Genomic DNA, 15,861 nt, shown 5'->3' with positions numbered 1-15,861 from the left:
AAAACACTCATATTTAGTTATGTCCACATTTCAAATTCACTCTTGTATACAATTTATCTTTATAATTACATTTTTAATTTCATATGACTTCTTAACCCTCTAAATAAATTATCCATACTATATTCTAACTATGGACATAACCATTGCACCTATAAAAATGCGAATGAAATTACACCTCACTTTAGTAGAGTACTACTAGTATTATTTGTCCAACTTCCACTCAAAAGTACACCGATGGACGCTAATCTACCTATGCCAAAGGAGAAATTGAAAGTGGGTCAAAACATAAGGAGTCATTTTCACCATTACAATTACAGGGTCATGGAAATAGCGGTCAAGCCCAATTTTAAGGTATAATGACGTGAGAATATGGGGGAAAGACATTTCAGTTGCCGACTGTGAAGAGTTAGCAGGTGGCCATGGTGTTTGGGGAGGCAGAGGATGGCGTGAGAATGAGCTGGAACACATGGCCGGCGACCAACGCAGAAGCTTCAGAATGCGTCGTTCCCACGGCGGTTGTGTACACGCCTCTGAAGGAGCTGGCGCAGGGGGCAGTGCTGCCCTACGGTCCGCTTAGGTGCACGGCTTGCCGCTCGGCGCTGAACCCCTTCGTCACTGTGGATTTCTTCGGCAAGACGTGGGCGTGCCCCCTCTGCTCCGCCCGCAACCATTTTCCCCAGCCTTATGCTGCTCTCGCCCCAGACCACCTTCCTCCCGAGCTACTCCCACACCACACCACTGTGGAGTACGTTTCTTCTTCCCCTTCTGCTTCCCCTCCCGTCTTCCTCTTTGTGGTTGACACGTGCATTCCGGAGGATGAACTGGGATTCCTTAAGGCGGCCTTAACCCAGGCCATTACCCTCCTGCCGGAGAGCGCCACAGTGGGCTTCATATCCTTCGGTGCTCATGTTTATGTCCATGAGTTAGGCTTCTCCCATATTCCCAAGTCTTATGTCTTCAATGGGGCTAAACATGTCAGCAAGGACGACATTTTGAACTACCTTAATTTCTTTGTTAATAAAAATAAACCCCCAGTAGGGATCATTGCAGGAGTCAAGGACGGCCTCTCTGCTCAGAGCATCGCCCGATTCTTGTTGCCAGCTTGCCAGTGTGAATTCACTTTGAATTTGGTAAGTGCAGGTCCTGTTTCCGCAAGGATGGATTTATGCAAACATTTGCTTTCTGACTCTGGGCTTGGTGATGCTTGAAGGTTTTGGAAGAGTTGCAGAAGGATCCGTGGGCGGCGCAGACGGATGCAAGAGCTGCACGTTGCACTGGCCCTGCTCTCAGCGTGGCCGCGGGGCTGGTTGGGGCTTGTGTGCCTGGCACTGCTGCCAGAATTATGCTTTTCATTGGCGGTCCCTCTACCCAAGGTTCAGGCACTGTAAGTCAACTTCCTATCTATTCATCACCCACTCGTGGCTTGTAAATTTGCACCCTAATGCTCAAATCAAAATCCATGCTTGCCGCTCCTTATACTGCAATTTAGATTTGCTGGACTCTATTAATTTAAACATAATTACGGAGAAGTAAAATCTCATATGGTGCGTACAAGATTTCACATTTGGACCTGGAAATTATGGACGCAAGTGTATTCAAAACATGGTTCGAGGGACAAATGACATCTCGCTGCAGATATCTTTGTGCATTGACCGCTTGGAACTGTGCAGTCATTGTGAGGCTTGGATGTGGGAAAACAGTCTTATAATCTGCCAGCGCAGACCTTTATGTCTGCTATCATTTCTATTATTATTTGCTGTCTTCGAATGCAAGGAAGGATTGATAAACGAATAAGGAAGAGGGTCGTGGACATCTCCAGCACTTGTCATTAGGTGAAAATCTCTTCTTGAATGCGTGGGAGTACTCCTGTTATTAGGACGGCTTAGCTGGGAGTTCATTGCTTGAGTCTATATCTGAATACAAGCTGGGCGAACTACTTTCCTATAAGCTGCAACAATTTCTCTCACTGTCATATTTATTTCTACAATCAGAAATCAGATTTCTGCTCGTGTTTTGTATCTGAATTTCTTAAAATGAAAGGAACTCTTGTCATTTCAGTTTATTCATGATTTCGATTATTTCAGTCTATGCATGTACTTTCATATCCCTATGTAAAGAAATCTGCAATAACAAATCCACCAAATAAATATCATTGCCCCTACCAATCTGAAACCGTGCAAACGAAATATAAGCAAATCGGAAGAATAGATGGAAAGAGTAGATTTTTGGATCAAAGTTAGCAGGGGGTCTTACAATACCTGGAGATTAGAAGAAAGATTACAGCGGAATATAAGTTTAATATGTTCAAATTTGTATTAAGCTTTAAATTCAAAGTTTGTAATTATGAAAATTAATATTTGGAATTGATTATGCAAGTGTTATGTGAGTGTGGAATATCTACTTAGGCAAAAATAAGGAAAATGTTAAAGGGATATTAGAGCTATGTTGTTTGCAGCAGTCAGGAGGAACATAGAAACAAAATTCCCTACTTTTTTTCCATCCATGCTCAATTTGAGCTTGCAAGTGTATAAATAGGTCTACATGCAAAGGAAGCTGAAAAGAATGAGAAATGCGTTGAAAATGAAGAGTTAATGAAAACTCAAATGTGACTAGATGCCAAACATTGTTGAACTGCTTTTGCTAGTTTCCATAGAGAGGTGATTTTGTTCTCACCACTTTCTGAAATTAGTGATTTTCTCATTGAGAGCAAAAGTCTCAGTTGGGATTCTCTCTCTCTATCTCTTGCAAAATAGAGATTTTAATGCCACATACCACTTGATACATTTTTCAGCATCATAGAATTATGCAAATAACATCACTAATGTCTGTGTAAGGTAATACCACATGAATCATAACCAGAGCTTTATGCTGTCTTGTCAAACTATAATAATATTGTAAGATTAATGCTGTCATAAATGGCTGACACAAGAGCAAACATATATCCAACATAAGTCATTCCATACCATGCAATATCAAACAGGCAACAAGAGCAAACGTATATCCAGTACGAATATTAGTGCCAAGTGCTGATATTAATAACTAATATTGAGTATTGGAACCAAGAGCTAACACCCATATCAATAACAATACTAGAATCAAGATCATATGCTGGAATATAGATACCGACATTTGAATTGTGAAGCAACATAGACTAGCACTATGAAACAAGTCCATGATTCTAACCAACAAGGGCAAGTAGGCGTGTGATTGGGGAAGGATGGTACAGTAATGCAGGGTTCTCCAGGCTGAAATAGCAGCATAAAACTGTAAGCCTCCTTGATTTCCACTGCTTCTACCTAAACCTTATGTGTGTTGAGATCACCAACCATGAGGTGGCTCTCAACAGAGTTCAAACACAGAAACACACAGGTATAATTCCCCAATACTTGCAACAATACACTAATTTGCAAGGTTTATACTTAGTATCACATATTTGAGGACAGCCATAGAATTTATGGGATGTTCACAATGCATCGCACAATCAGGTTACATCCTTCTGTCAAACTGGATCAAACAGGATAGATACCAGCATAAGGTTGTGTACATTTACAACATGCGATTTGTTACACAGTTAGAAGCTCATTTTCTAAGCACTTCAGTAATCTACAAGGCATTGATCAACTTGAATTATGAAGCATGACAGGTTTTTTTTATGTTAGTCAATTCTGCAATCACATTAAGCAAACTATAAGGCCTTTCATACATGTCACACATCTTTTGCAGAACACTCAACAAGAGTCATTCAATGACACTCATTTAGCAATGCATCAATAACAATTTGAATTCAAACTAGTAGCCCATCAAGGCATCTTGAAATTCAGCTCAGTCCCCTCACATTCGTAGTAAACAATTTGTTAAGTTGTATTAATAGCATTATTGCAAAAATAAAGTTAACCTCCAATCAACAATCAATACTTAACCATTTTTGTACCTCTTTATCAATTTATAATTTAACATCAATAATTAAATGCCATAACTTTAATTAAGAAGTTTTTCAACCACATCAATAAAGTTAACCTTTCTAGACATTAATAGAGTAAATCATAGTATGGCACTCAAGAGCATCGCAATGGATCCAAAGACAATTAATAAGTGCAAGAGACACATGTGGCACTTGGAATCCAACCAAAGGTAACTAGAAAGGTGTTACAAAAGCACACATAGTGACAAACAGATAACTCTCTAATCCATAGCCATATCAACCCAAAATCAACAGGTCACAGGAGACAAGAGCAAGCAATGGGTTTTCATGCACCATCATACTAGTGTTTACATGCTAAACCATAATCAAGCCAATGACAACATAATCACAACACACAAGGAGATAGATCATCATCCTAATCACACATCATGGCTACAAATAATCCAACAGTTGCTAACACTATAACAACAAGAAACTGTATAACATGGATTTCTCTAACATGTAGCTTCATATAAGGAAATATGCCACGCAAAGCTGGAAGCTTACACATTTGATTTCTAGATTAGCTATTTAATAGCATAATCAAACAGAACATGATTATGGACTTAAGTCATTACCCATGATTGATTTATTCCTTTAATGCTAGGTATCTTTTTGCTTGCTAGCATACACAAATTTGTCATGATAAGGACAAAATCAAATGAGTAAAATCCAAGTTACACCACTTCCTAATCATTTAAAGCATACAATCTTTTCTCATAGGTGCATGTGTTATGAACAACTTGCAGCCTCTTTTATGATACAACACACATAAATCAACAATAGAGTATACTACATTTATTATTCATTAATGAATCACAACTTTTTGTGATAATATTTTAATGTTAGTACTAGAAAAGTAATTATGCTCCATCAAAATGGCCATTACATTAATCAAATGCAGTTGACAATTTTATTAAGCACTCGAGCATTAAGAAAATTAATCATATGCATGCGATATTAATCAACACTATGTGTCAAAATAAATAAATATGAGATAATCATCAAACTTGTAACCACATGAAAATCATACATGGAAACAACTAGTAGTTTCACACAAGAGCACATTGGAGAGCTAGGACCCAACAAACATCCCCAAAGCCCTTGTGTCACAACCATGGCTCTGATACCAAATGTAGTAAAAGATGCCCAACAAAATTTTCAATGACGATTGCAAGTAATAATGTTGCATTGTGAACTTGCGCATTCAAGTGCAGTTGTCACACTTGAGTAGATTAACACAACACCGAACACACACAAAAGTGATGTGAAGGTAACACACAAGTAGATAAGTATATTAATGTCTAGGAGTGACCAAAAGTAGGTCAATAGGACTCACAAATACACTAGTTTATAGTAAAAATCTCTAGGAAGACAACATCCTGGAAAACAAAATAAAGGAATAGAAGCACTAAAAACAAAATGAAGTAGTGCAGCACCAACACAAGGGGTTAAGAAACCAAGACAAATAACCATGTGAGCAGGAAAAAATCTACAAAGAGCAAGAGTTGATGAGGACATGAAGGATAGGATTCAAATTTCATTAAATGACTTTGTTGGTGCCTAAAAGGAAGGAATAATTGGTATCATCATCATTGATTGCAAAAGGATTGATGCATGATTTGGGAATGCTCATTAGGTAGTGTTAAAGGTTGGAAGGCTAGACATGGTGGTGCAAGGAGGAAGCCCAACACTTGCTCTTGAATCTTTCTTAACATCCAAGGTTGCTATGTGAATCAGTCGCTATGAATCGAGGGGTGATTGGGAAGGAGTTGATCCATGTTGTTGAGAAGGAGCACAACAATGACATTGAGGAGCAAAACCACTTTGTTGAGGGACAATTTGAGTACTAGTGGTATGTTGGGAGAGCTTTGTCTCATGGGTTTGTTTTCTTCCATTCATTAAATAGTGGTATTCATAGGGCATATATTGCTGTTGATATCTTGAATGGGATGGAAAAACGAGGTGATAAAAAATGGGGGCTCTTAAGCCTTTAGTGACTCTTTGCAAATATTTGTGCGAAATGGTGACAACCTCCCCAAGCTAATGGGTCAAGCACCAGTGGACTGTATATCTAACGTAGATAGAGAGCTGTCTGAGTCTACGTAGAGCTAGTGGTATCTCCCTTAGATGTCATAGTAAATGGGGTATCTAAAAATGGAAGTGTTCCTTAGTCTCCACCATTTTCGATGAGTAAAGACAAGAAATCTTGTCTTGGAGAAAATGCTCTATGTAAATTGCAAGCTTTGAGACTAAGTGGCTTAAGGAGAGAGGCCCAAGCTTCTTTGATGTATTGTTTGTGGATATCCTCTTATAGTGTCGAAAATTACATACCCCTTTGTAATTCGATCTACATCTTTTGTAACCACTTTGGTATCCATTCCCCTAGCACCTGAGTAGGCTCACTTTAGCCCTTGCGTTAGCCTTTTCCCTCTCTCAAGATGCTCAAGACACCTTTCAACAACTATCCTTCAGCTTCTGTTTCATGTTAGCTGCCTGTTTCTCTTGCCACTTGTCGTTTCTGAGTGTGATTTGCCTGGACACTAGTGCACTGCGCGAACGTCCGCATGTCGTGCATTTGTCCCTGGACATCTTAACGTTCAAATGTCGGTCTCGAGCGCACCTTTCCACTTGTCACCTGCACATGTCGGTGGAAACGACTTAGAATCTTCTAAACGGCTCGTGGACCTCTTTTCCCTCCTCTTCTCTCTTTTAAATCTATCCTCTCTCTTTATTCAAGCTCTCTAGATTCTAGACACAATCTCTCTTATTATTTGGGCTCTCACAACTTTCTCCGGCTCTCTCTCTCGCTTGCTACAATAGTCTCTAGTTTGCTACAACACTCTCAAGCTCTAACAATATCTCTTGCAACTCTCTTGGCTTTTGTCAAGCCTATTTGGTAATATCTATCTATTTATCTCATCTTTGAGCATCTTGGGATTTATCAAATCCCTCTTCTATCATTTATCTTGTCTTGCATTTATCTTTTATTCTATCAATCTATCTGGCTGTCTGTGGAGGTGGAAACACCAAAATAGGGATTTGACTGAGGCAAGTCCCCAAGCAGCCCCAAACATTTTTCCTTTCTAGCTTGTGCGCAGGTTGCATTAGGGAAGATTCATTTGGCTGGAGGCTTCATATTGTGGACCGGTTGTGAGATTGTCTTCTTCCTTTCCTTTGTGGCTTTCATTTCATGTATATACTTGTTTTACCTTCTTTTATTTACATTTATCACATTTAAATTAATCTAGAACACATATCTGTCATATTGTGCCCTTTTGTGTGAACTCTGCATTCTGTCCATACCAGACGCTAGCGCGCCGCGCTGTTGTCCATAATCCACACGCGCGTCCTTGTGCATAGAGCTATTAGAGGACGTACAGAGACATACTACATCTAGAGTGGAGAGGTCAATTAGTGAATCTTCGAGAGGTTGTTATCCGCCTGTCGAAGAGGTTCATTTTTCCCCCTCTACACCTCTTTGGGAGCTCTAATAATGACCTCTTTTGAAGGAAGGAGTTGATGAGAATGTCCAAGGAGTACATGAAAGGAGGTAGCCTATCGGTAAGATGCCAATAGATAGGAGTAGCAAACTAGTCTTGTAATTCTCCCTTTTCAACCTAGGTTCGGAGAGGACCCTTTAGCCTATTTCATTCGCATAGGTTAATTTAGGGGTTTGGAGAGGGAATATTATGGGCAACCTTAGTTTAATTAATTATTTTATTTAAAAAGTGACCATTTGTTTTAAAATGACTTTTCAGGGAACCAAAAGTGAATTTAAAATTAGAAGGGGCCACTTTATGAAAAATAAAATAAAGTCATGAAAATTTGAAAGAAGATATAAAGAGATTGCAAATGGGAAATTTCATATCTTTGGTCATTTCATACTTATTGTGAAGTTTGGACATCTTTGTTCAACTCAAACCCTAGGATGAAAACCCTAAGGTTATTTGGCTTTGGAGAAGTGATTTCTTCCTAGTCAAATTGGACGTGGATTTAAGCAAGATCCATAATTGCATTGAAACAGAGAAGCAAAGATTTCGAGCCAAATAGCCATTATTTATGAATTCACAAGAATTACAAGCGACAAATTTATAGAAGTTTTGTAAGCAAATATAAATTTGTAAGAAAGACATCTTTATGATTTGGAATCAAATTAAAGATTTTTTAAGTTATTATTGAAGATTGTGCATCAAGGGACAAAGGTGCTTCCTCCTAGGTCATTAATAACCTTATGCACACCAGCTAGGAGGAAATAATGGCATTTTTGGAGTGTGGCGCCATGACGTTTATGTATCTTGGATCTTGCTGCCCCATTTTTGACTGAAGTGTACCAAATGGAGTGAGTGCTTTGTATGAGAGGAGACATTGAAAAGTATGTTGGAGCTGAAAAAAGTGATGCAGCTTGTTGAGGGTCCTTAGACCCCCATATCATCCTTGTTGTACCCATTCTAGGACTTGTGTGCTGATAGGAGGAGTGATGCAACTATCATGGAAACATCGAGGGTTTTGGAGGGTAAGATGCAAAAGTCTAGTGGAGATTTTGGTGGTCGTTTTAGACCAACAGCTTCTTCTACTTATTTGCTATTCATTGTATTGGAGACTCAACAGTTTGGTAGTTTTCTAAGAGTCTTCAACAGTTGAAATAATATTTCAGACTCCCTTAAAGCTTTTTGCAACAGAAAATAAGTTAGACTATATTTAATGTTCATTCATCTATGTATTGCTTCCACAAATAGCATAGAATTAATATTGTGTCACAAATCCATGTATTGTCTCTATGTTATGAATGTGATATTGCTGTTCACATTTCATTAATCCAAAGTCAAGAAACTCAGTTATGAGTATCTTTTTAATCAAACAATTGTTGAATTACATTTTGTGTTTTTGATAAAACTAGAGATCTTATAAAATTCCTAGAAAGGAATATTACAAGTCTTAAAATACTAACAAAGTTAGTGTCTTGTGGGGTCTATAGATGCAAGCCTCTCTTAAGAATAGAGCTAAGTATGGGTTTCTTTCACAACCTAAAATGAAAACTCCAATATATTTTAGTTTATGGATATAGAAAGTAAGATTGAAGATAGTTTCAAGTCGCAGAGGACGGGTGACAAACTTGGATCTGATGATACACTAAGGACTCTATCAACACAAGCCCAATTGATAGACCCCAAATTAGGTTCCCAAACTTCAAACTCGTATAAAATTGTAGGTTTGATGATTATATCAAAAGGTGTATCTTTGAAGTGGATTTAGAACCAAAGATGTTTTAAGACAAAAAGAGAGGCATATCCTTTTCAAAGGCACAACCACAAATAATAGGCAAGCTTCATGTTGAAGGAGGGGCAAAAAAAGGGACCCCACGTAGGCGTATGTTGAGTTGATCGCCAAAGTTTTCACTTTGGAGAACAATTGGAATCTTGAAAGAGAGTGTTTGGAGATATTGAAAAGCATGACTTTTAGCTATACTAAGGCTGATCAAAAGTTGGCAAAGCTTATGGAAATGAGCTAGAATTGTAGTAGGCTCTTAGTAGAATGAGAGAGGAGAACACATCATTGGCAAAAAGTAGTATTGCTTTAACTGCCCTATGCAAAAGACAACAATCATCAATGTCAATATGCTACTATAGCAACACCTCAAACTCTTCAATGTAAATGCTAAAGAGCATCAATGAGAGAGGATATCTTTGCTCGATCCTAATGATACTCTTCACAAAGTTAGAAAGATCATGAAAGTATGAAATTGCTTAATAATTATTTGATAAAGGCTTCAAGCAGTAGTGATGAGGCAAGTTGGAATGATGACATTTTGCAGTTTTTGAAAAAGTGTCTAGGAATCAAGTCAAAGGCTTTTTCAAGGTCTATAAAACAACAAAAGGTTTTGGAAGATTAGTGACAAACCTCCTTAGTAATAGCTCAGATTGTGAAGATGTGGTCAATAGTTTGGTAGTCTCTCTTGAGGTTGGCCTACCCCCTAGCTTTGAGATTACCTCCCTTCAAGTACTTTGAAAGTTACATGTCTGACATCATGGCATAAAGGTTGACAAATATTTGTCAAGTCATAATGGTCATTTAGTTGCCAATGTTGGAGACATCTCTAGATTTATGAATAGGATGAATTAGTTGTTGGGGCTCGGATTGAGGGTAACTTGTACAAACCACCTCATAAAATGTCTTACCAAATGGAAGGCAAGGGATTCGGCCCCATATTTGATGAACTAAACTTGAAGGCGTTCACAATCTTTTGCTTTGCTAAAAATTCATGCCAAATGGAAGGCAAGGGATTCCATGCCATATTTGTAGAACTAACCTTGAAGGCTTTCACAATCTTTTGATTTGCTTGTATATAACTTCAATGGAACTCTCATGACAGTACAATTGGAGAAAATAGTAGAGGATGATGATGAAGAGGGCCAATGAGAATGAGTTGATCGGGTACATTGTAGAGAGAACTAGCATAGGAACCCATGCCTTGAGATATATGTTGGAGGTGACGGTTTTTCTTGGAAGAAGAGTGTGCAAAAGGTCTTGGGGTGTGTTGGAGATTAGTAAGGAGGGCAAGTCATGGGAGGAGTGTGTTAGAGAGTAGGCAATAATAACTCCCTTTGGATGGAGGGTATACAGGGAGGGAGGGAAAATTGTAGCCTTTGATGAATGTATTTACATTTATGTTTGTATCGTTGATTCATAGGGTAAGATTTGTGGGGGAGAAGTGAGTTGGAGTAACATATAGTGTATGGATGGGAGTTCAAGGTGGCATCCTAGAGGGATTGATGTAAGAACTAATACAAGGAATCAATGGTAGGGAAAGGGAGGGAGAGTGTGGACAAAAGAATCGAAAAATGGATAACATAGTCAATGGTGGAATCAACATCAAAGAAAAGTGTGGTGTGCCTAGTGATTGGGGGAGATTTTGGGTGGAGGTAGGTGAAAGGGGCAAAAACTAGCAAGGATGGTGAATGTCAAGTCAACATGGTTAGTAAGTTAGATAAAACATAGATGTGGGGAATGAGGGCTATGTTGATGAGAACATATTCCATGACCCTCATACCACCTTCATGGGGAAAGCAAGTGAACCTACTAGATTTAGGGCAATAGGGAGCTCGTTGAGAATTTGGAGGCTTTGAGATTCCCCCAATTGTAGAGGGTGCCTTCAATAGGCCATGGCTTTGGTAGTATTGTCATAGATACTCTCTATAAACCAAATTTTGTAGGATCCATCTCATGAAGGCATAACTCAGCTTACACAAGATCATGCGAAGGTGTTTGTGGAGTACCCACATTGGCATTAAAGTCACCCAAAAGAATGATATTGTCAATAGTGGAGTATTGAGAGATCTTTGGATAGAGGCCAAGGTACAAAGCCCCATCAACATGTATGACAAACAGAGATGAGGTGAGGGTGGAATAGCACACAACAATTATGACATTTTGAGTAGAGGATGGACCCATCAAAAGTTACCAAGAAAATTGTGGACTTAAGGCTATCATGGATGAGGCAGACCTGCTCCACTAGAATCATAGACTTAGTATGATTTATAAGTCTCATGTTCATAAGCTGAGACCGAGGGGTAACTTGTGACTATAGGGAGTGTGCTTGGGCTCTTGTGGGTCAGAGAGGAAGACGAGATCTCTGAAAGCAATAACATATTGGAAAGTAGTATGATCTATAAGTCTCATGCTCATAAGCTGAGACCAAGGGTAACTTGTGACTATAGGGAGTGTGCTTGGGCTCTTGTGGGTCAGAGAGGAAGACGAGATCTCTGAAAGCAATAACATATTGGAAAGTACCTAGAGAAGACTATGTGGTAGCATTGTAATTCCAACAAACAATGGAGATGCCATTGCCAATCATTGAGACCTGAGATCGTTGTCATGTTGACAGTCTAGAGTCCAACTAACAAGGAGGGGTAGAGTCACAAATGATGCCCTACAATCTTGGACAGCAACCCACTTGTTCACTTTCCATGCAGCTACAACTTGAATATGGGCTTGTTGAAGCTTGTTTAACTAGAGCCTTTAAGATCCTTACCAAGATAGATTAGTTGAGGGAGAAAAAAGAGATTCTTTTTTGCATTGAAAGCTTTAAAATGCTCTTCTACAAATTAGAATTGGATGATGCCTAAGCCTTGTTAGGGAGATATCCTTTAAGTCTAAGGATTCATGCAAGAATGTGTGATCTGTGTATAAAGGATCGCTTGGCTTATGGAGGTGACAAATGTGAAGGTTGAGTGCCATGGTTTGTTGTGCCCTTTCTTCAATCTTTGCTTGTGTCATGTCCCCATCTTTGACCCAAAAATATAACAAACAAAGAACAATTGTGGGATCAAGACTGGTAGCCTTGGTAGCGTTTTCAAGTAATATGTTACATAGTACCAATAATAGGTGAAAGGGAAAGTTTAGAATATCTTATCCAATTAACATCCATATGGTTACAGTAGACAGAGCAAGTGATAAACAGGAGCATCATGAACTCATAAGGAAGAAAGGCTCTTAATGTCACTAATGCAAAGGATAAATATTTTGAAGACTAATACACTTGACTATGACATGGATGGCAAACATGAACACATAAGTCAAACTAAGGATATCAATGTAATCTAGAAAGCATCGATTAAGGATAGTGAACAGCGATATAAATGGTGAATAATGCCGATGGGGGGAGAATAATAATCAGGAGTTAAGTAACCTTGTGCACATTAATGCCTAGCATCACAATGTCTTTGCAAAAGGACGTTTGTCATAGAATTAAGACTACACACAATCACCATCTTCAGCCACGCCATCTTATGTTCCCATACGAACTCCAATACATTATTAATATCGACCCATATTAATAACGGCAACTACAAGGGTAATATCGGTTCAAGGGAGATTGTCGAATGGCGAATAAAGGAAGGTCGCAACCTGAAGGTCATCTATCACTCAACAAACAGTAATGAATATCAAGTAATGCTAAGGATTAATATTGACAACCAAATAGAGCCATGCGAAATTGAATGATACCCACGTCTTGGGTAGTATGAAGTCAACTACCAAATGAGGAGGTATGTTTGAGAATATAGATGATTCAGATTACCATTAAGCATCCTTAAGACTACGGTTATGACAGGAAGAAATTATAAAGAGTAATCATCAGTTGGCGTCGAAGGAATAGACATCGATTGATATTATTATTGACAATGGTTACCATAATTATTAACTTAATAAGGAATTGATAATTGTGTCATCATAAGTCAAGAATACAAGTCTTAATTAGGTCCCAAGAGGTGCGATTGATAATTGTATAAAGAAAGATAAGTATTAAAGGACATGGGATGTGTCTCTTACCGAGGAAGTTATCATTCCAAAGACATCATATAAGAAGGCAAACATAACTATTTCCAACATCGTCGACTGTGTTATGTATCATTCCTTATTTCAGTTTAGAAGAACTGAAGGAGGGCAGGCCGAAGGCCCAATATCGTGTGTATGAAGCCCAAGTTTATTCACATCAGACACAACACTGTATATCTTGTATAATATCATTCCCAATCTGAACAGCAGTAACCAATTGTGCTTAATATATATTCCAAATCAGAGAATAGACATTCATATTGCCATTGGCAGCATTGACTTTTAGTTCATTGCACACCTATATGGTCTTATTTGATCAGCAAGTAATTGTGCACCTAATACACATTGATAGCAATTCACTTCTGCATAAACTTAACTGTATAAATCAAAGGCAGCCAGTGGTTTGACCAACACCAATTATTATATATATTTGCATTCTTATTTTTAAATATCTAAGCTTATTGTAAGAACCAGTCATTAATTGTCCCATAATTCATATATTCCCCGATAGGTGACATTACAGCTTGGACAACCATCTCATTTACAAAAGGTACCTTCTTCCCTTCAACTACTTGCAACCATGGATTTTGCTGATTGACCCGTTTTTGGATAGATTATTTTTGTCCATTGTTTATTTTATAAGATGCTCATGCTGAGTAATTATGACCGATTGTTGAACCTTAATTTTGGAGACCATTTTTTAGAGCTGCTGAAAGTAGGGGGATGAATAGGCGTGGCTTGAACTTGTTCAAGTTTAGTGATGCTTGCTTGTAAGTTGGCAATAATAACGTCTTTTTCTGATAGTTATTTCTGAAATAATGACAAATGTCCCAAATATTTGATGGGAAAGACTGGTGTATTTGTTTTCTGATGAGAAAGCCTTATGAAGGTGAGGAGTTTTAAGCTTTCGTGTTTATGGAAATTCCATGTTATCATAGGCCCAGTTTGAGTGTTGGTGAAACCCTAGAGTGCAGCAGAAACCCTAGAGTGCAGCAGAAACCCTAGAGATCTATATTCACTAGATAAAGAAGAAAAATCACATCAGAAAATTGAGCCCGAGTGAATAAAAACTTGCAAACAGAAGTTCATGCAGTCAAACTGTAATGACCCCTTTTGGGATTGCCCTAAATCTTGCCCTTACTATTAAGTCTATTGGCCTCCCTTTATTTATTATTCTGAAATCAGTTATGAAGTTTGATGCTCCCTTGAATGGATCGATTGATCTTCTTCTTGGTGCCATCCTTCTTCAAATGATGTCTCCTTCACTTTATACCCTTCATGGAGAAAAATTGTCACACCCTTTGGTTATGAAAAGATGCATCTGTTCGGCGTAAAATGCTGGCCTTTCACTTCTTATTTAATCTTCACCCATCTCTCACTTCTCAAATCTGTCTTTACTGCTTTCAAATCTGCATATATCCCATGTAAGATCTGCATATCTTCTTCTTCTAGATCTGCATATCTTGTTTTCTTCTTCCCTTCTGAAATCTTATTTCAGATCCCTCCATATACTAATGCTCTGAATCTGGTCTAGATCTCCTCTGATATCACTTCATTCCCCCCTGCATTCCATATGATCCTTCTTCCCCTTTATATCTTCCAACGTGAGGGAAAGGTCACACTGTTAATATAATAGCGTCGGTCGTCTCCTTCATGGCCGACATAGTCAACTAAATTGTCTAAGTGGCCTATCGGCCTTAGACAATTTAACTATATCGATTTGCCTTTATTTATTGATTATGTGTTAATCACGCGATACTTGATAATAAAATCGTGAGCTAATTAACACTCTAACATAAGACGTGTTGATTAATATATAAATCGCCACTTATGAAAAAGTATGTTGCTAAAAGGAAAAGCTGACTTTCTTGAGGAGTCGTGATGGTTGTAGCCTGGAGGAACCTGTGTTTGGGTATATGTATGAGTTGCTTTTGTCTCTCAAAGGCATCAATAATATTCATCCACATTACACTTGGCATATCGTGTACTCCCTAGCAGATCGAGTTATCTTCTACAGCAGTCCGATTCATTCCTCCAGCAGATTGTAGTCATATACAAGCAGATTGACTTACAGCAGATTATATATCCTCCATTGCAGATTGAACTCACTCTAGATCTCAGATCGATAGTTATCTGTGTGACAGTTAATGCAGTTCATATTCCTACAGCAGTTTGGGTTGCTTATTGCAGTCTAGGGTGAATACATTGCTTCAAAGTGTGAAGCAATTCATTGTAAAGACATCTTGTATATCATAAATATATAAAGGAATTCTTTGCTGGGTTTTTCTACCTTCAAGAGGAAGGTTTTCCCAGGATAATAACTGTGCAACTGTTTGCATTATAATTTATCTAATCTGATTACTAAAATTTAACACACACCTCTTCATCATGTCTGCCTTTTGGCAAGAGTCACAACCTTTCACAATTAGCACCCTTTGAAAGGGTACAACCCGTCATTTCTACCCTTTTGAAAGAGTTACCTCCCTATTTGCTTCCCATTCCTTTCTTCTTCCCTTAATCCTTCCTTGATTCATATGCTCCATTCTTTCTTCCCTTCTCAATCT

At 38.4% G+C, this 15,861-nt stretch overlaps 1 protein-coding gene across 2 annotated transcripts in view; it reads left to right on the top strand.

Moving 5' to 3' along the window:
• Nucleotides 1-241: 241 nt before the first annotated feature.
• LOC131040174 (protein transport protein SEC23 E) overlaps nt 242-15,861 on the top strand; it is a 126,217-nt gene continuing 110,597 nt past the window's right edge. The window contains exons 1-2 of one of the 2 annotated variants that reach the window (XM_057973027.2): nt 242-1,130; nt 1,211-1,384. In XM_057973027.2, coding sequence (XP_057829010.2) covers nt 420-1,130; nt 1,211-1,384 — 885 coding nt within the window. In that variant the 5' untranslated portion in view covers nt 242-419. The remainder of the gene's footprint in view (nt 1,131-1,210; nt 1,385-15,861) is intronic. The other variant, XM_057973026.2, reaches the window with a different exon arrangement.

This window comes from Cryptomeria japonica, chromosome 11 (assembly GCF_030272615.1).
Source record: "Cryptomeria japonica chromosome 11, Sugi_1.0, whole genome shotgun sequence".
NCBI lineage: Eukaryota > Viridiplantae > Streptophyta > Pinopsida > Cupressales > Cupressaceae > Cryptomeria > Cryptomeria japonica.
This window is presented reverse-complemented; position numbering and strand designations above follow the sequence as displayed.